The 19,929-nt window shown below is 44.7% G+C and overlaps 1 protein-coding gene across 2 annotated transcripts in view; it reads left to right on the forward strand.

The window, feature by feature from the left end:
* Positions 1 to 19,929, forward strand: part of SUDS3 (SDS3 homolog, SIN3A corepressor complex component) — a 1,220,864-nt gene that overhangs the window by 991,355 nt on the left and 209,580 nt on the right. For both annotated transcript variants that reach the window (XM_044068332.1, XM_044068334.1), the window contains one exon: positions 3,501 to 3,606. In XM_044068332.1, coding sequence (XP_043924267.1) covers positions 3,501 to 3,606 — 106 coding nt within the window. The remainder of the gene's footprint in view (positions 1 to 3,500; positions 3,607 to 19,929) is intronic.

Consider the following 19,929-nt stretch of genomic DNA (forward strand, 5'->3'; position numbering starts at 1 on the left):
CATGTGGCGAGGATTCCCCCAGAGGCAGAGGGGGTTCCAATGGTGGAAGATGCCCCTTTAGGGGCAGGGGGTGTCCCCGAAACCAAGACTCCAGGGATTCCTTCTGTGGGCAGTCTTATCAATGCTCCTGAAGAGTTGTCCAATTGCTTTCCACTGTAATCAGTCGGGGCTCATTTTTCTCTGCACCAAACTGCCTAACGCTCTATTACAAATGATCGATGGGTGCAGAGAATAATCTCCAGAGGCTACTGCATCCCTCTAACCTCCCGTCCAAAACCTACAAAGAACATTCCCGATGTTCCACCCAAGCAAAGGAAAGAAGCAGCTTCAGAGATAAGAAAGCTGTGTCAAAAAAGTCATCCGACCAGTCCCTCCAGACCAATGCGGAGCCAAGTTTTACTCAAGATTCTTTTTAGTGCCAAAAAAGACCAGGGACTGGAGACCCATTCTGGATCTCAGCCATTTAAGCAAATCAGTTGTACAAACCAAGTTCTGCATGGTCACTATTCAATCCATTCTCCCAATTTTAAGGGAGGATGTTTGGATGTGCTTGATAGACTTCCGGGATGCGTATTACCACATCAAAATGGACAAATGCTCCAGGAGTCTCCTTTGCTTCTGGCTATGAGCCAATCAATACCAGCTCTGAGCCCTGCCATTTGGTCTCTTGACGGTCCCCAGAGTGTTCACGAAATGTCTAGCAGTGGTAACAGCTCACCTGAGACTTAAAGGATTCCAGGTGTTTCCATATTTAGACGATTGGCTCCTCTCTGCCCCCACCAAGTGTCTTCTGACTATGGCCCTCCAAATACACCCTTTCACTAGTGGAGTCCCTAGGCATCACTGTACACTGGGAGAAATCCAACTTAGAACCTACCCAACAGCTGGAATTTATAGGGGAAATTTTCGATACCCGATCCTTTCTGGTATCTCTGTTGGCTCACATACTTCAGAGGTTAAGATTGCAAGTGTGTGATACTCTATCAAAAAAAGGTATCAGCAAGGGAAGTTCTCCAGGCTCTGAGGTCCATGGCTGGAGCCATTCCAATAGTTCCTCTGACAAGGTTACACATGAGACTGTTACAATGGCTTCTATTGTCCCAGTGGTTTCCAAATCATCATCCCCTAAACTCACAGGTGCTCATAACCAACTCTTGCAGGCAAGATCTCCTCTGGTGGATGAGGCCAGACGCAGAACTTTGATGTCGCCTCTTTCAGACCTCTCAACCCAACGCCACTGTGACCACAGATGCTTCCCTGATAAGGTGGGGGGGCCATTTTCAGGGAAAGGCAGCCCAAGGCACGTGGTCGAGCTTAGAGGCCAACCTGCATATCAATGTTCTGGAGTTAAGAGTGGTGCTATTAGCGTTGCAGGCATTACATCCACTTCTTCCCCCGGAACGATTGCAATTCAGTCAGACAATATGTCAGTAGTCTGGTACATCAACAAGCAAGGAGGAGCCAAATCCTACCCCTTATGTCGAGGGGCCATGAGAATTTGGCACTGGGCGATAGCTTCCAACCACTTTCTTATAGTAACTCACATCCCAGGGAGTTCCAGCGTGATTGCAGACAGGCTGAGCAGATGCATTCTCCTTCCACATGAATGGTCTCTCAATCCCAAAGTGACGGCTGAAATTTTCAGCTGATGGGGCCAGTCCTGCTGCGACCTATTCGCCTCCCCTTCAAACAACAAATGCAGCAGCTCTTTTGCCCTCTTTCCCACAGAGAGTCCCCGAGAGATACTCTGACTCACGATTGGCCCACGGGTCTCCTCTACATTTGTCCCCCAATTCCCTTGATACCGTTATTCTTAAAGAAAGCCACTCGGTTGAGATGCAAGGTGATCCTCATTGCCCCATTTTGGCCTCATCATGTGTCGTTCCCCTTCCTCTGGCCTCATCTGTTACAGCCTCCATGGATCCTGGACAGTCATCCAGACTTAAGTTCTCACCCCCAAGGGTTGACTCACCCAAATCTGTCCACTCTCAAGCTGACAGCCTGGTTTCTCCACTTCCGTTAGTTGCCAGGCAGGAAGCCCTTTCCTCACCTGTTTATGATATTCTGGCCTCCCATAAACCATCCACCAGAAAACTTTACAGAGATAAATGGAAAAGGTTTTCTCTTTGGTCTAAAGAATGGATGCTAGATCCCTTGTCAGCCCTGGTCTCTGTCATCTTTCAATACCTTTCTGAGTTCTTTGAAAACGGAGCATTAGCCTCTACCCTACGAGTCCATTTAGCAGCAATTTCCAATTTTCATAACTGAGTACAGGGCATCCCTATTATGTCCATTCACCTGTGCAAAACCTTTTTCAAAGGAGTGTTTCACAGCAGATCTCCAATTACATGTCCATTAGAGACGTGGAATCTCGCTCTAGTACTACAGTCTCTCTATCAACCCCCTTTTGAGCCTGCTGCTAAATGTGATCTCAAATTTCTCTCATGGAAATCTCTCTTTTTGGTAGCTGTCACTTCAGCTAGACGGATCTCAGAATTGCAGGCTTTATGTATCAAGAGACTGTACCTGATATTTCATAAAGACGGAGTTTCTCTATGTACTAATCCATCCTTTCTCCCCAAAGTGGTTTCTAATTTTTCTGTGAACCAATCCATCGAGCTCCCAGTTTTTTTCCCAAACTATGCCAATAAAGGAGAATACTGCCTACACTCCTTGGATGTGCATAGACAGCTGTGTTTTTACCTAGACAGGACTAAATCTATACGCAAGACAGACCAACTTTTTATTTCCTTCTCTGGCCTAAGGATGGAATATACTGTGAAAAAATTCACTTTATCAGAATGGCTCAGAGACTGTATTTCCTTTTCATACTCGCTTACAAATGAGGCTAGACCTCACAATATCAAAGCACATTCAATTAGAGCTATAGCAACCTCTGTAGCTGTTCACTCCAGAGCCTCTATGGACAACATTTGCGCAGCAGCCATTTGGGCTAAACCACGCACTTTCATCAGACATTACAAGTTGCATATGGTCTCCAGTGGAAGAGCTGACTTTGGCTCAATAGTGCTCAGAAATGTTCTTCCATAAGGGCCACCCAGGTTTCTCATGTAGCTTGGGATTCTGTCTCATCAGTGATGAATGGAAAGAAAATTAACAACATCAGATAAAGAAGTTATGTCTTACCATAATGTTCCATCTCTGTTGTTGATCTTCTTCCATTCATCACATCCCACTTCCATCCCCCACCAAAGGCTCCTGGTGGATCTCATGGGTCCTTGTGGTGTTTCAGGGTTTTTGCACAGAAATGGCCTCTACTTTACTTCTATATGTCTTATGCAAACTTGATCTGAGGTAACAGGGAGAAGGGCATCGTGGGTAGCAGCTTAGCTCAAGAGTTGTTTGGTGTACGCAAGCTTGGTATTAGGCCAACATGGTTCCTTGGGGCTCTGAACCGAACCCGTCAGTGATGAATGGAAGAAGATCAACAACACAGATGGAACATTATGGCAAGACATAACCTTTTTTTTTTATTGCAGTGTCTCCATCTTCTCCTGAACAGTTGCCTATTACTCCTACTGATTGTCTGTCACATAGATATGAAGCACGGATAGAAGATGGCAAGTTGTACTACGATAAAAGATGGTAGGTGCATACTTTATTCTTAAACATAAATAATGTATGCTGTGGTTTGAGTACACTGTAAAAGCAAGGTGCATAAAAAGAACCTTGTTCCATATCTGATGTCTTAGTGATGATACAGATTGTTAAATGAAACAAGTAGTCAGAAGGTCTGTTTCAGTATAATAATGTAATGTTTTTTTTTTTTATGCCCGATGTTCTTCGTGTTTCACTGTTGCAGTCATTACATTCGGGTAATCTGCTTGCAGGTTGCCCTCAGTCGGCCTGATTAACAAAGTCTTGAGTCCTGCGTCAGTTGCTGTCCCTTCTTCCATGACGTCAGGTTGTCAGGGGTATTAAACATGCAGCTGATGTTCATTACATCCGTCTTTCTTGCCGTGCGGTGTCCGAAGCAGAAGCAGATCGCAAGTGCCGGTTGGCTGACTCCGGAAATTTTTGTTTTCAAGTTTCAGAACCGAAGTATTCAACTTAAAGCTAAGTACCCCGTTGGGGAAACTTTTTCTTGCTCCTTACCGATGTCAGTAAAAGTTAAGCTCAAAACAAGTACTGTCCCTCTTAAGCACATTCTTCTAATTCTGTATGCAAGACTGCATATGAGGAAACTAGAGGAGGTATCTAAAAAGTCTCAGTCAACATTCACAGCCTTAATGGTAAAGACGGACAACACCACGGTTATGTGGTACATAAACAAGCAGGGGGTACACATTCCTACCTCCTCTGCAGACTAGCCATGGCATTGTGGAACATAGCCTTGAGCTACCAAGTGCACCTACAAGCTCAATTCCTGCCAGGAAAATTAAATACACTGGCAGACGGACTAAGCAGAAACCTCATGGACCCACACAAGTGGAAACTGGAACCAAGGATTTTAAACATGTTGACAAGCGAATGGGGGAGCCCAGACATAGATCTATTTGCCTCCAGTTGGACAAGTTTTGCATAAGGACTCCCCACAAACAAGACTGGAAAGTGGATGCCCTGTCCTTCAGCTGGAAAAACCTATCAGTCTACGCCTTCCCCCGCTACTTCTGCTCTCCAAAGTTCTACTAAAAGTCAAACAGGACAAACCAAGGATAATCTTGATTGCTCCAGACTGGCTGCGTCAACACTGGTACCCCCTCCTGCGCAGTGTGTCGCAGTGATCTCCATGGCACCTGGCTCAGACTCCTTCCCTGCTGTCTCAGCAGGAGAACCAAATTCTGCACCCTCAGCTTCCAACATTGAACCTTGCAGCCTGGCTAATCACTTAAATTCACCCCTTTCATCCCTCAGCAAAACTGTGATGGATGTCATCTTAGAGGCAAGGAGACCTAGTACTAGAAAATCTTATGCTGAAAAATGGAAAAGATTCTGTGCCTGGAACCAGTCTAAAGGGATGAGCACAGCGGCGCCCAATTTACCTCAGATTTTGCAATACTTAACTGAGATGCTTCACAAGGGCATGTCCTTTTCTTCCGTTAAAGTCCATGCCTCAGCCATTTCAGCTCATTATAACACAGAGCCTCCACTCTTCTGTCATACTCTGCTCAAGCAGTACCTCAGAGGGGCCAAAAACTTGAGACCACCCAGGAGAGCTCCAACCCCTGCCTGGGACCTTAACTTTGTATTGGAGAAAACTCACTCTTCCTCCTTTCGAGCCAGCTGCTATTGCAGACTTAAATTTTCTTTCTTGTAAAACAGCTTTCCTTTTAGCAATCACTTCAGCTAGAAGGATATGTGAATTACAGGCTCTTATTGTAGTGGAGCCTTTCATCATCTTTCATGCGGACAGGGTGTTACTCAGGACCAATCTGTCCTTCATGCCTAAGGTGGTATCCAGTTTGGCTCTTAATCAGTCCATTCATTTGCCAACCTTCTTTCCCAATCCACAGAACAAAGGGGAATGGATTCTGCATTCCTTGGATGTGCACAGACAACTTAGATCCTATTTGGACAGGACTAAACCTCGAAGAAAATCGAAACAACTGCTGGTAGCATTTGCTGCACGGGCAGAGGGAAAGGCTATTTCAAAACAAACCATTTCTAAATGGATAAGCCATTGCATTCATTTCTGCTATAAGCACCATGGAAAACCTATCCCCCAGGGGATCATATCTCACTTCACCAGGGCTGCATCTACTTCTGCAGCCTTTCTCAGAGGTGTTCCTACCAGGGACATCGTAGAAGCTGCTACTTGGAGTTCTGTACATACTTTCACCAAGCATTATCATTTGCCAATTTTCTCTAAATCCAGAGCTGGCTTTGCCACTGCTGTCTTGCAGGGTCTTATTGCTAGCCCTAAGGCTATATAAACTCCTCCTCCTCCCAACCATAGCTTTGGGAATCTACCCAAATGTAATGACTGCAACAGTGAAACACGAAGAACATAGTACAGTTGTGTACACTTACCATAAATCTATTCACTGTTGCAGTCCTGGTTACCCCCCCCCCTCCAGCCCCCCGTAACTTCTTCTGGCTATACCTCTACTTTCCTCTACTATGCTTAAAAGCCTTCTTGGTGTATTTGCTTTTTGTTGGAGGTATACCTTTGTGTTTTTATGTTTATTTGCTCCCCATTGGGGGGGGCACCTGAGATCTAGGGCAAGAAAAACCGATGAAATGACGTCGGCTGCATGTTTTATACCCCTGACAACCTGATGTCATGGAAGAAGGGACAGCAACCAATGCAGGACCCAAGACTTTGTTAATCAGGCCGACTGAGGGTAATCTGCAAGCAGATTACCCGAATGTAATGACTGCAACAGTGAATACACTCAGACATCTATATTTATGGTAAGTGTACACAACTGTACTTTTTCCCTGAACCCCTTTTACTTATGTAATCAGCTTTAGATTCAGTACACCTTGAGGGGTAAGGAAAAATAGGCCTACACAGCAACCCCAAGCATGTTTTTGCACATTTGGTAGAAAACTGACATTCTTCAAAGTGGACCTTAATAACAAGGTATTACCTGTGTAGGCTAACAGAACTCTGGAATCCATGTTGCAGGAGTCATTTGCATTGGATTTATTTTACATCTGGGTAGTTGGACAGGATTTAATATGTATTTAATTACTAACATTCATGTATCTTTTTCTTTGATTACTGTTTACACTGTCAGTAACCAAAAACAAAATGATTATGATAAAAAAAGACAAGACAGTTCCACGTTGTTACCAATTCACTGGTTGCAGTATGTGTTTATATAGCTTGCAAGTGGGAGAAAAATGATGAGAGTTCCATGCATGCTTGTGTTTATAGACACTTGACATGTTTAGTATAGGTATTTCTGAAGGGAAGAGGAACCAAGGTCATAGTCAGACATCCATGGTGAAGCAGCTAATCAGCTCTCGGACTGTCCAACTGTCTTACCTATGCCTGCTGTTGGGACCCCTCTGGAGGCCAACATGGCACATGAAGTGAACATGTCAAGCCAACAGACCAGGTGACTAATATGGCCACAAAGTGAAGAACTAAGGCTGATTTTTTTCTCCCCCGCCCCGTGAAAAGGTTCATAGGTTCATACTAGGCTATCTGCCCAAGGGCATTTATAAGCCTAGCCCATAGTTATGTGGCTTTCGCCACCCCTTTGGTTTGAATAAAAAAACTATGCTATTTTGCTGCTGTGCTCTGTCAAAGTGACACTGAACTGAATCCCTGGGTATATCTGCAATCTCCCATCCATTGGTCAAGATTCTCTTGAACAAGGCTAGAGAGGTGCTCTGTGCTCACATGTACCCGTACCTTGTTTTTGTTCCACAGCATAGAGAGTCTGTAAGCTCACTTTTGGGAATACTAGTAAGACAATGGAACATTTGAAATGGAGGCCTGGGGGGAGGCAAGCAGATATCCGAGACACCACAAAAAGGTAGGTATGACCTCTTGAATTTGGAGATGCCTAAACCTTCTGCTATACCATCAGTTTTAGAAAGTCTTTGAGGATACCTTTGTCAGCTTCTTTGTTTCCAGACTTACATAGCCTGCTTCTAAGAAGACAGGCAGGTTTTATAAATTACTGGAAACTCACAAGTACTTACATGAAACTTCTTCACCTAGTCCTGCCTGTATTTCTTTGGAATCGGATAAAATGTTTAAAACAGCTGCCTTCCACCAATGCTCTCCCTAATGACAAGGATAGTAGGGCAGTGAACAGGTATGGTGTAAGAAAAAAAAAGATCACACATCAGCCACCGTGTTCTTTTGTAGTCACCAGCCTTCAAACACACAACTAGATACTTGATTTCCATTTTGGATTACATGGCCAATGTGGTTTCTGAATAAGTCTTCCATACAAGATTTGATCAGCTTTGCCTCTCAGTTGATGAGGATTTCTATCAAATGCGGGTATGATTCAGCTGGTGCTTCTTCTGGAGCAGCTGCCACTTGTTCATTTCGTGGATATGCCTGGCTCTGGCTTCTCCCTGATGATGTGAAAGAGAAACTGCTGATCGCCTCACTAAAAAAAAGATAACCTGCGTGACAGTTTCACTGCAGAGGTTTTATAGAAATTAAAGGAGAGGGTTAAGGTTATGTACTGGATTAAGCTGTTGCTTCTTTCCAGTGTTGTTCTGTTTCAGAGAAACTGTACAACCAAGTCTGATTAATTTTTGTAAGCACGAAAAAACTTCACAAAAAAGGCAGAAAGTGTCCTTAAAAATGGCAAGACAAACCAAAGTCAGGCTTAACCCCCCCCCCCCCCAGCAGACTGTTGAAACAGACACCGTGGATTTTTCATGGGAGAGCCTTTTCCAAAGCTGTCACAAGTCCAGGGGGTCATAAAGAAGCATTTAAATATCATAGAGATGATGGCCCTAATTTATGCCCTTCAAACTCTGCTTGATCTCTGGAATCCAGGACTTCTTCAGTTAGTAACAAGACAGTACCACTGTCATGTGGAATATCAACAAGTGGAGGGAACAAGTCCTGTCCCCTCAGCACACTTGCCTTGGTAGCCTGGAAACTGGCAAATCAAAATAACCTCTTCCTTTTGGCTGTGTGCTTCCTTCCTTCCACACGAAACACAATGACAGACTATTTGAGCAGATCCAAGTTAGACCATCATGAATGGATGTTAAACCCAGAGGTCTTCCTTTAAAATTGTTCACCAGTAGGAACTCCTCAGATAGACCTATAAATAAACAACTCAAGTTTTTTGTACCAGAGTTCCTTGGAAGGAAGCCAACTAAACAAGTGCCATTTCTTTTCCTTGGAAAGGAAAATCCCTCTATGTTTTTTCTCCATTTTCTGTCATTCTGAAGGCTCTTCTAAAGGTTCAGAAAGACATATCAAAGTGTTTGGTGTCTCATTTTTGGAACAGACAACATTATATATTCTTTATTGAGATCACTACTCCAGTAGACTTAGCTGTATGGGTAATATCCTGCTATGGATATCACAGTTGGCCGGCTTCCAAAGCTTAAGTGCACCTTCCATTCTCCCAACCATTAGCTAAGCTGACTACAAAGAGTGGTCTTGGCATCAAGCCCTTCAGAGATTTCATGCCAACAGAGAGGGAGGCTAAAGCTCAGAAAAAAGACATTGCTAGGAAAGTAAAAACATATATCCTCACCCTGGCAGCAAATGTGCAAAACTAAGGGGATGGAGGTGGGAAACAGCTACTGCAGAAGTGTACTGTGTTCTTCATTAAGATCACTGTTGCAACAGCTCTAATCATATGGGTAGATTACCATAGCTTAGACTGTCTGTGAGGAGGAAGAATGAGATTCCAGGAACCCCTGGAGAATAGTCCTAGCAAAACATGTACTAGACCTGGAGAAGGTGTCTGCTTTTACAGTGCTTTGTAAAAGTATCCTCAGATAATCGGCTTGCTGCTTCTGGCATACTTCTAGAACTCAGTCCTTTCCAAAAAGCCACAGGTGAAGCCAAGGTCCTGGTAGAATGAGCCTTGACCCTGCCTGGAATTGCCTTGTGATGGGTGTAACAAAAAATAGCAGCATGAGACAACCACTTGGATCTGTTTTGACATGAGTTGTCCTTTTTTCTTACCTTCACAAGAAATGAACTGATCAGAGTTCATAAAAGATTTTGCTAGTATATAATTTTCTAGTAGCAGATTCTCTGCCTCCTTTAATTCCTGCTGCACATCTTAAGAAAAGGGTAAAACAGAGGTATCAATATTCTGTTATCCAGTCAGTCAGTTGTAGTTATTTGGGGCTGGGATGTATTAAACACCCCTGGTCTTTTGTGAGTCGATCCACTCTGTGAGGAAGCTTGTGGTAATCGCCCCCTGGCCATTTCCAAATGAAGGGAGAACCACTGCTTCCATTGCCAGAAAGAAATCATCACATTGATCTTTGGAGAGTCCTTGTGAACCTTCAGAAGTACCCTGTATATTAGTGGAAAGGGTGTGTGATGCTCCTGCACTGGCCCAGTAATTAAGGAGCTTCCATCCTCACCACTAACACCAGTGAGGGATGTGCACATTGGGAGGATGATAAGTACACACACAGGAAAGTACAATTTCCCTTAAGAGTACACGCAGATCACAGTCAATCTGGGGCTAGTTTTTCCCGCTCTCTCCAGATCTCCAGTAAGACTCCCCAATGGCACATCTATAGGGTTAAGATCTCAGCCGAGTGGTCAAGCCAAAACTTCCAGCACCCTATCCGTCCAACCAGTACTTCGTGTCCCTGGCCAAGTAGCTGACACACACACACACACACACACACACACACACTTTGAGATTTAATTTATATACAAACACACAGACAATCCTGGGGAAGGCTGGCACAGGTGTTTTTTAACATTTTGTTAACTGGGAAAGTCCGACTTAGAACAAAGCCAATTTTCAGAGGAGGCCCGGGGAGAAATGCTCCAGATGCATGTTTTTGTAACGTGGGAGGAAACCGGAATACCTGGAGGAAACCCACACGAACTCCAGGAGGACATGCAGACTCCGCACAGAAGGCATTCCAGCCGGGAATCGAACTGGAGAACCTCTTCCTGTGAAGCAACAATGCCACCACTGCACTGTCTGCACTACTAGCTATGCTCCCTTCTACCCAGACTATACTGTAGTACCAGCTGCCACCAACCACTCTTTATCAGCTACTATAAAGCCCTTACAAAGGGTGACCATTTCTACTGTGTAATGTTACTATTATCCAAATGGTAAGTGTGTCCAAGACTTATGGCTATTTAAGATTGGCCTACACAGTGTTACCAAATACATATGCAAGTACTCTAAGAGCATAAATATCGCTAACAAACCAGCCACAATTAAAAGGTTTAAATATATTTGATAATAAATAATAAAAGAACAATAACTCAACACAGTGACAACAGAGTTCAGAATCACAGGAAATATTTTAAAACAACATGCAGGACAGTCTCACATAAATATAGAAAACATCTAGACTGATCTTACTATTTTCCTATCCATCTCTAAGAGGAATCATTGTACCTAAAGCTTACTTACAGAGCCAGGCAAATACAGATGAGAAGTGCTGAAGATGGATGTGTTCAGATCCAAGACAAGATACAACATGCACAGACTTTCTCTCTGAGATAGTTCTTAAGTTAATAATACACATTATTGCTGGGTTAGCTAGATAACATCCCTATTTGACACCTGCTTCTAGTTCCCAGGCTAAACAGATACCAACAGAATTTAACGTCTCTATGAGAAATACTTTTCTCTTAGAAGCTGACACTTATCTCTTAGAAGCTTGCCTGAAACTGGAAGTTGTAAAACAATTAACACTTTTATATTTTAAACCTAGTAATTGTTTCTGTATTACGATAATAGAAGGAAACTCTAGCTGTAGACATTCTGTCTTCTAGCTGTGGTAAACACAATCGTAAAACTCTTTACTTATTTTCTCAGAGTTTGCAAGTTAACTCTGTATGTCCCAGTTTCTACTATGAAAACATACATATAGTCCATATACATTTCTGCTCTTTTTCAGCAGGGTGCACTGTGGTCACATTTTTGAAGCTCAGCACATAACATACAGGTTACTTACATTTGTAGACAAGCCTATGGATCATATTAATATTTACAATAGGTTCATAGGTAGTTACTAGGCTATCTGCCCAAAGGTGTTTATAAGCCTAGCCAGATTGTGTTGACTTTCGTTGCCCGCTTGGATTAGTTCCCTGTGCCTCTGTCCAGCAGAGCCATTGGAGTGATCCCTGGGGTAAACTTTCTGTTTCCCATCCACTCGTCAAAGTTTCTCTTGAAGAGTGTTAGCGAGGAGCTCTGCCTAATGTAGATTGGAATCTTGATGTTCATCGTGTTTCACTGTTGCAGTCATCACTGTTGGGTTCTTCCTGCCGGCAGGCAGCCCTCGGTCGGCCAGAATCCCAAAGTCTGGGTCCGGCATCGGCTGTTCAGTCAGAGCGCCAGGAGTACAAAGCTGCCAGCCGACGCCATGTTCTCCAGTCTTTCTTGCCGTGCGGTGGAATCAGTTCGCAAGTGCCGGTCGGCTGACTCCTTATATTTTTCGTGCTTCATTCCAAAGACTTTCTTCTTCTTCTCAAAGCTAAGTACCCCGTTGGGGAAACTTTTTTTCTTGCTCCAGTCTGATGTCAGAAAAAGTTAATAATTGTATTTCTTGTGGGAAGCAAATACCTCATAAGGATTTCCACTCTTACTGTATTCCTTGTTTAGGCCCTGACCACGACGTAGCTAGTTGTCGGTTTTGTGCTAGATTTAACCAATGTACTATTAAGCGGAGATACGATTTTGCTTTTCACTACTTTGGCAGGCGATTTAATTACAATATGTCGTTGGACACGCTTCCAACTACCGGACTTCACAAACGACGCAAGGATAAGGACAGGCCTCCGAGGTCCAAATCAGACGACGGTTTAGAGCCAGCTACAGGTTCGGCCATCGTCAGTGAGACACTTTCGCAGCCCCTGTCGTCGGCCATTACAGAACCGATTGCCGAAACGGACTCCCACGAGGAGCCAACTAGGCCTTTGAGTACTACAGGTGCAGGACCTTCGGACAATGCTCCCTCGGATGGGTCTGGAGCCGCCGTGCAGGTACCGGCTTCCAAGGGGGTTTTCAGGCCTACACAGCTTCAAATAAAGGCAAAGAATCCTTCTAAATCAAAGACTCAAGCCCAGGCCTCCTCTGATCCGGGACCCAAGTCTCAGAAACAAATGCTTAAAATGGCGGAGGACTTACTAACTATGATTAGGGGTTCACATCCCCTTCCAGACAAAAGGCCAAGGCGAGAATTGGATTATGAATCCTCTGATCAGGCATCTATTTCTTCAGTGTCTTCCTCTGAACAGGAATACACTTTCCCTCCTTATGAGGATTCTGATGCTGAGGAATCCATTCCTTCAGCTTCTCCCCCTGAGGATTTTTCTTTTGGGGAAACTTTACATGACATGAGGGAACATTTTCACTGGGAAGGACAGGAGTACCCTGAATCTAAGAGAAGGCTTAGGGATTTCCTTCTTCTTCCTCAACACAGACCCCTGGCTATTCCTGCTGATTTGGATATTGTGGATGATGTTTTTTCTGAGGCTAATTTAACTCCTGACTCCTTTCCTCCAGCTCCTGCAAAGCCTGACAGATATTACAGGGTCCCTGACTCCCACCAGTTTCTTTATAAAAATCCTGCTGCTGATCCAGAAACCATTTCTCAGGGTCCTAAGTGTGTTAAGGCCGCCTCTGCTAAAAACCCTATTCCATCAGATAAGGATTCTAGAGCTTTGGAGAGATGGGGCAAAAAAGTGTACACTTCTGCTACTTTATCCATTAGGGCTTTAAATTGTCAATTTCATATGCTAAAATATCAGCAATTTCTGCTGTCTGTTATGAAACAAAAGCTAGGTACCATTTCTGCATGTGCAGATAATAAGGAATTACACGATTTGATACATGCTACTGAGCAGGTGGGGAAGCATGGCTTACACTGTGGTTTTGATGCCTTGGAGGCTTCATGCAGGGCGGCTGCCACTGGCACAGTCATTAGAAGACATGCTTGGTTAAAGGAACAAAACTTGCCTGATCAAGTGAAAGCAAAGTTACTGGATGCTCCTGTTCAGCATAATGTTTTGTTGGGCTCTAAGGCTGAAGAGGTGATAAAGAAAATGGAAGATAAGGCAAAATCCATGCAAACGGTTAAGGATTTCTTACAAGTTCAGCCCCCAAGATTTAGCAGAAATTGGCCAACTAAAAATTGGTCCTTTCCCAGCTCGGACAGGCCTCAGAGGGGTAGATATAGGTGCTCCAGAGGGAGGGCCCAAGCACAGACCTAGACAGTGGAGTGCTTCCACCCACAGGGGTGGAGAGGACAGGCCTCAATCTTACAGAAAACAGGCTCAATGACTCCCCTGCATGGCTCCAGGAACCTCCCTCCTGGAAGCCCCTCTAGGATGAAAGCTCTCTCTTTTTCACCAAAATTGGACTTACATAACCCAAGACAAGTGGGTTCTGGATGTAGTTTCAAGAGGTTACAAATTCCACTTTCATACCTTGCCAAGACCAAACGGATGGCCAGACCTACCAAAACACCAATGGGCAGAGGCATTAAACCAGGTGGGATCCCTCATGGCTATGAGGGCCATAGAACTGGTTCCACAATCAGAGGTGGGGCAAGGCTTTTACTCAAGGCTCTTTCTAGTTCCCAGAAAACAAAATTCCTGGAGAACCATCCTGGATCTGTCAGTATTAAATACTTTCCTGGAGATACCAAAGTTCAAGATGCTTACTCTGCAGCAGCTCCTGCCAATGTTGAGCAAAAATGCATGGATGGTGACATTGGATTTAAAGGAGGCTTACCTACATATCCCTATCAGACAGGAGTGCAGAAAATATCTCAGGTTCAAGGCCGGCTCGAAACATTACCAATTTTCTGCGCTGCCCTTTGGCTTGTCTACTGCGCCCAGGGTCTTCACCAAGTGCCTGGCACCAGTAGTAGCTTACTGCAGACTCAAGGGAATTCAAATTTACCCTTATCTGGACGACTGCCTTATTCAAGCAGACAGCAAGGATGTCCTACTCCAGCACCTGGAATTTGTTCAAAATCTACTCAAGTACCTGGGATTCACTGTGAACATAAAGTCAAATTTGACACCCACACAACAGATAACTTTTCTGGGTGCTCTTCTAAACACAGCAACACAGATGGCATTCCTGAAATCCGAAAAACAACTTCAGCTGGCTTCAACTTTCAAAACCCTGGCGTTAATGTCTTAGCTAACTGCAAGGAAATTCCTGCAGGCTTTGGGTTACATGGCCTCCTGCATCCTTCTCATACCATATGCAAGACTGCATATGAGAAAAATACAATGGTACCTAAAAAGTGTATGGTCCCAGCATTGCCACAGTCTAGACACACATATTGCTGTCTTGCCTTGCCTTGCCTACAAAAGGAATTCCATTGGTGGGCCATGGCATGTCTTCAAAACAAAGGGAAAGCCTTCAGTCAGCCTCAAGCCAACCAAGGGTTAACCACGGACTCCTCGGGTTACGCATGGGGAGCCCACTTGCAGGGGAAAGGCCTGCAAGGTTTTCGGACAGAGGATCAGAAGCACCTACCTATCAATTTAAAAGAGATGTTAGCTGTACAGAATGCCCTCTTGGCTTTCAGGGATCTTCTACAGCCAGGGCAACTACTGATACGGACAGACAACACCACAGTTATGTGGTACATAAACAAGCAAGGGGGTTCACACTCCTACCCCCTTTGCAAACTAGCCATGACTCTATGGAACACAGCTCTAGCTTGCAAAGTGGACCTACAAGCTCAGTTCCTGCCAGGGAAACAAAATATTCTGGCAGACAGCCTGAGCAGGAACCTGTCAGACCCACACGAGTGGATGCCAGACACCCAAATATTCAAGATGATTACAGAAGCCTGGGGCTGCCCGGACATAGATCTATTTGCATTCCCCCTCAACTACCAGTTACAGATTTTTTGCACAAGGACATATCACAAGCTAGCATGGAAAGTGGATGCTCTCTCATTCAGTTGGAGGAACCTCTTGGGGTATGCCTTTCCTCCTCTACCTCTTCTTCCATGGGTGTTATTAAAGATAAAGCAGAACAAACCCAAGATGATTTTACTGGCCCCAAATTGGCCTCGTCAATTTTGGTATTCAACAGGAGCCTCCTTGGATTCTACCTTAGATTCCAAATCTTTTGTCCCAACACCAGGGCCAGGTTCTGCACTCTCATGTCAAAACTCTCAGCCTGGCAGCCTGGCGTATGCAGGGTCTATGATTAATCCTACCCTTCCCAAACAGGTCATGGATGTCATCTTAGAAGCCAGACGGCCTAGCACTAGAAAATCTTATGAAGGTAAGTGGAAGAGATTTTGCACCTGGATGCATGCTCAGAATTCGGATCCTCTCATTCCTAATATCCCATTGATTTTACATTACCTGACAGACATGTTACATAAGAGTTTATCCTTCTTCTCCATAAAAATACATGCCTCAGCTATGTCTGCACATTACAATACAGATCCTCCAATCTTTTCGCATCCACTACTGAAACAATATCTCAGAGGAGCAAAGAATTTAAGGCCCCCTAGGACACCACCCATTTCTGCCTGGGACCTCAACTATGTTCTGGAAAAACTTACTCTGCCTCCTTTTGATCCTGCTGCCACATCTGATATTAAGTATTTATCATGGAAGACAGCTATCCTACTGGCTTTGACTTCAGCCAGGAGAGTCTCGGAGTTACAAGCTCTCATGGCTGTGGAACCTTATATTATTTTTCATCAAGACAGGGTTTCTTTAAGGACTAATCCTACTTTCATGCCTAAAGTGGTTTCTAAAGTGGCTTTAAACCAAACTATTCACCTGCCAACTTTTTTTCACTAATCCACAAAATAAGGGGGAAAGGATCTTGCATTCCTTGGGCGTGCACAGGCAGCTTAGTTTTTACCTGGACAGAACCAAGGATATCAGGAAAACAGAGTAATTTTTTGTTTCTTATGCAGCAAATTCCCAAGGCAAAGCTATTTCAAAACAGACCATTTCTAAATGGATTGCTCATGGAATCAGATTTTGTTACTCTCATCATGGAAAGCAAATCCCAGGAAAAATTAGGACTCACTCTACCAGAGCTGCTGCTACTTCAGCTGCTTTTCTCAGGGGAGTACCTACCAAAGATATTTTGGAAGCTGCAACTTGGAGTTCAGTGCATACTTTCTCTAAGCACTATAATCCCCCTCTTTATTCTAAGTCTAGGGCAGGCTTTGCTTCTGCAGTCTTGCAGGGCCTTCTAGCCCCTTCTACTCTATAACTACCACCCTTTATCTCAGCTTTGGGATTCAACCCTACAGTGATGACTGCAACAGTGAAACACGATGAACATAGTACAGTTGTGTACACTTACCATAAATGTAGATGTTCGAGTGTCTTCACTGTTGCAGTCTGGGTTACCCACCCTCCTGTCCCCTCTTATACTTTTATTAGTGTGGTTTCCTACTTCACCCTTCTTCTGAGGTGTATTTGCTACAGGGTATGGGGTTTGTTGTATGTTACATTTTTGTTTTACTATTAGCCTTCACTTTTGGGCACCTGACATCTGGGGCAAGAAAAACTGGAGAACATGGCGTGGCTGGCAGCTTTGTACTCCTGGCGCTCTGACGTCAGGGAGCATGACTGAACAGCCGACGCCGGACCCAGACTTTGGGATTCTGGCTGACCGAGGGCTGCCTGCTGGCAGGAAGAACCCAACAGTGATGAATGCAACAGTGAAGACACTCGGACATCTATATTCATGGTAAGTGTACACAACTGTACTTTCCAAAGCATGGGAAGTCTCTGGGACAGGAATCTATCCCTCCAGCACGTCCTATTTATTGTTGTGGTGAGGTTTACATCCCTAGAGCGTGTGGCTCGAGGAGGTACGGTTTTCTTTAGGTGGAGCATGTCCATCAATTCTGGGTTGGACATGGCCTTGTATGTCAGGCAGAGATCACCTCTGAGCAGGTGGTATGCAACCGAGTACAGCTGGAGTTTCTTCAGTCAAGCTACATAGGGCATCTGTTTGAGGCCAGTGATCCTCTTGGTGAGGTACTTCTGTTGTCTTTCCAGCTGTTGCAGGTGCCTTATAAGGTACATCCCAAATGGGGCGTTGTACTCTATGATGGGTCTGATGAGTGATGAGTAGAGGGGCACAATGACCTCTTTTGATCTGGATGCAAACCCTTTTGTGATTAGGTGGGCCACATAGAAGGATTTTGTAACCACGTTGGCAATGTGATTATCAAAGGATAGATTACTATCTACTTGGGTCCCCAGATCCCTTATTACGTCTTCTGTATTTGGGGGACTACCACCTATGTGGTAGTTTGTGGGTACCTTGTTTTTTCCAGAGGGAATGGCTTTGCACATTTTGACATTTAGGTTGAGGCTATTGTATTGACACCAGGTATCTGTGTCACTGAGACCCTTTTGGAGGATATCTGTGTCAGCCAGAGAGTCAATTTTAGCCCCTAGTTTGCAGTCGTCTATGAACTTGATCAGCCATAGTCCTCCTGTGCGTGCCTGTACCTCTGAGAAGCATATGCCGAACAGGAGGGATCCTAGGACTGAGCCCTGGGGAATGCCACTTGTAACTGGTTTAGAGTCAGACCTAGCTCCCGCAGCTCTTACCATGTGGGTTCTGTCAGTGAGTCAGTTGGCAACCCATCCTGTGACGTAGGGGTTTATGTTCAGGCTGGTGAGCTTGACTATAATACCAGAATGGGGAATGGTGTCAAAGGCCTTTGCGAGGTCTAGGTAGGCTGTGTGGACCACCTTTCCCTTGTCTATAGCCTTGGTAACTGTCTCAAAGAAGTCCTCGAAGTTTAGGAGGCATGATCTGCCCTTAACAAAGCCGAACTGGGTAGGGTCCAGTGTTTGGAGGTTCCCAATGTCTCTGTTAATAAGATCCAGTATGATGTGCTCCATAACCTTGCAGACCAAGCTAGTCAGGCTTATAGGGTGATAATTCCCAGGGTCTGTTGTGGTTCCACTTTTGTGGAGTGGAGTAACTGTTGTTGTGGCGCCACTCTGTGGGCAGGTAGTCTGTGGAGAGGCTGAGTTTGAACAGTGTGTTTAGGTGAGGGGTTAGTTAATCTTTGAGCTTGTGAAGGACGCAGCCTGGGACACCATCCGGTCCCATTGATACTGTGTTTTTGGCTTTGGAGAGGGCTGTTTTAACCTGATGTCTGTGATTTCAGGGGCACTACATTCTTCTGGTATGGTTATGGGCTCTTTTGGGGGTGGGGACGTGAAGTTCCCTTCTTGGGATTGTACTCTCTTCTGTACTAGTTTCCTCCTTCTGTTGTATAGCTTGTTTATGGCTGGAGTCCACCAGACTGGTTTCCTTTTCTTGGAGGAGTGAGTCTTGGTTTTGCTTGGGATAGCACGATCCATGCATTCTTGTAGGTGCCCATAGAGTGCATTAGTAAAGGATTTTGCAGCTTGGGCAGCGTTATCCTTTAGCATGGGGGCTTTGAAACTTTTCACATCGGTCTTAAGTAACGTGAAGTTTGCTTTTGAAAAGTTTTTCACGGTGGTTTCCTTGACTGGGGGTGGGGGCGGAATGTGGATATCCAGAGTGATTAGCTTATGGTCAGATCTAACCAGCGAGGGGTTGACCTCCGGTGTGGAAAACCAGTCGCCCATGCTGGAGATGACCGGGTCCAATATGTTGTTACCTCTGGTGGGGGTGTTGACCAGTTGATCCAACCAGGGCATTTGAGTTTATAAATTCTAGGAAATGTTGAGCAAGGGAGTTAGTACTTGAGTAGTTCTCCCAGTTAATGTTTGGGTAGTTGAAATCACACAATATCAGGGTGTTTGGTAGGACCTTTGTTTCCCAGCATTTCCAGAAATGTGGAATGGGGGTCCTGGGACATGGTGGGTGATCTGTAGCAAGCTACAATTTGAATTGCAGTTTTTCCCATTGTTAGTTGCACGTGGATGATCTCTGAAGCATTGTGCTGTGCCACTAACCTGGAGGTGCGGGTATCCTTGATGAATATGGATACGCCCCTGCCTTTTGTATTTCAGTCCAGTTTTTGTGGCCGAAATGTATGGTATGAGTTTTAGCCTGGTAGTGCTGGGATGCTCTCTGGAGCCTTAAACCAGGTTTCTGTTATTGCACATACATCGATTTTCTCCATACTGTGGAGTGCCTCGAGTGTGTGCATTTTGAGGTTAAGACTTCTGGCATTGAGTAGCATTACCCTCAGTTTTTGTTACTTGTGCTATTTATGGCAGTGGGTTTGTTTTTTGAGCCTTGCCTTAAAAAGGCACTATGGGGGCGGTAAGAGCCTTGGGCAGTATTCAAAAGCCTAAGGGTGACAGGTGCAAGCTGTCTCTAGTGAAACAGTCGAGCATGTCATCCCAGGTGG

Source organism: Protopterus annectens, chromosome 4.part0 (assembly GCF_019279795.1).
Source record: "Protopterus annectens isolate FY-2018-M chromosome 4.part0, PAN1.0, whole genome shotgun sequence".
NCBI lineage: Eukaryota > Metazoa > Chordata > Ceratodontiformes > Protopteridae > Protopterus > Protopterus annectens.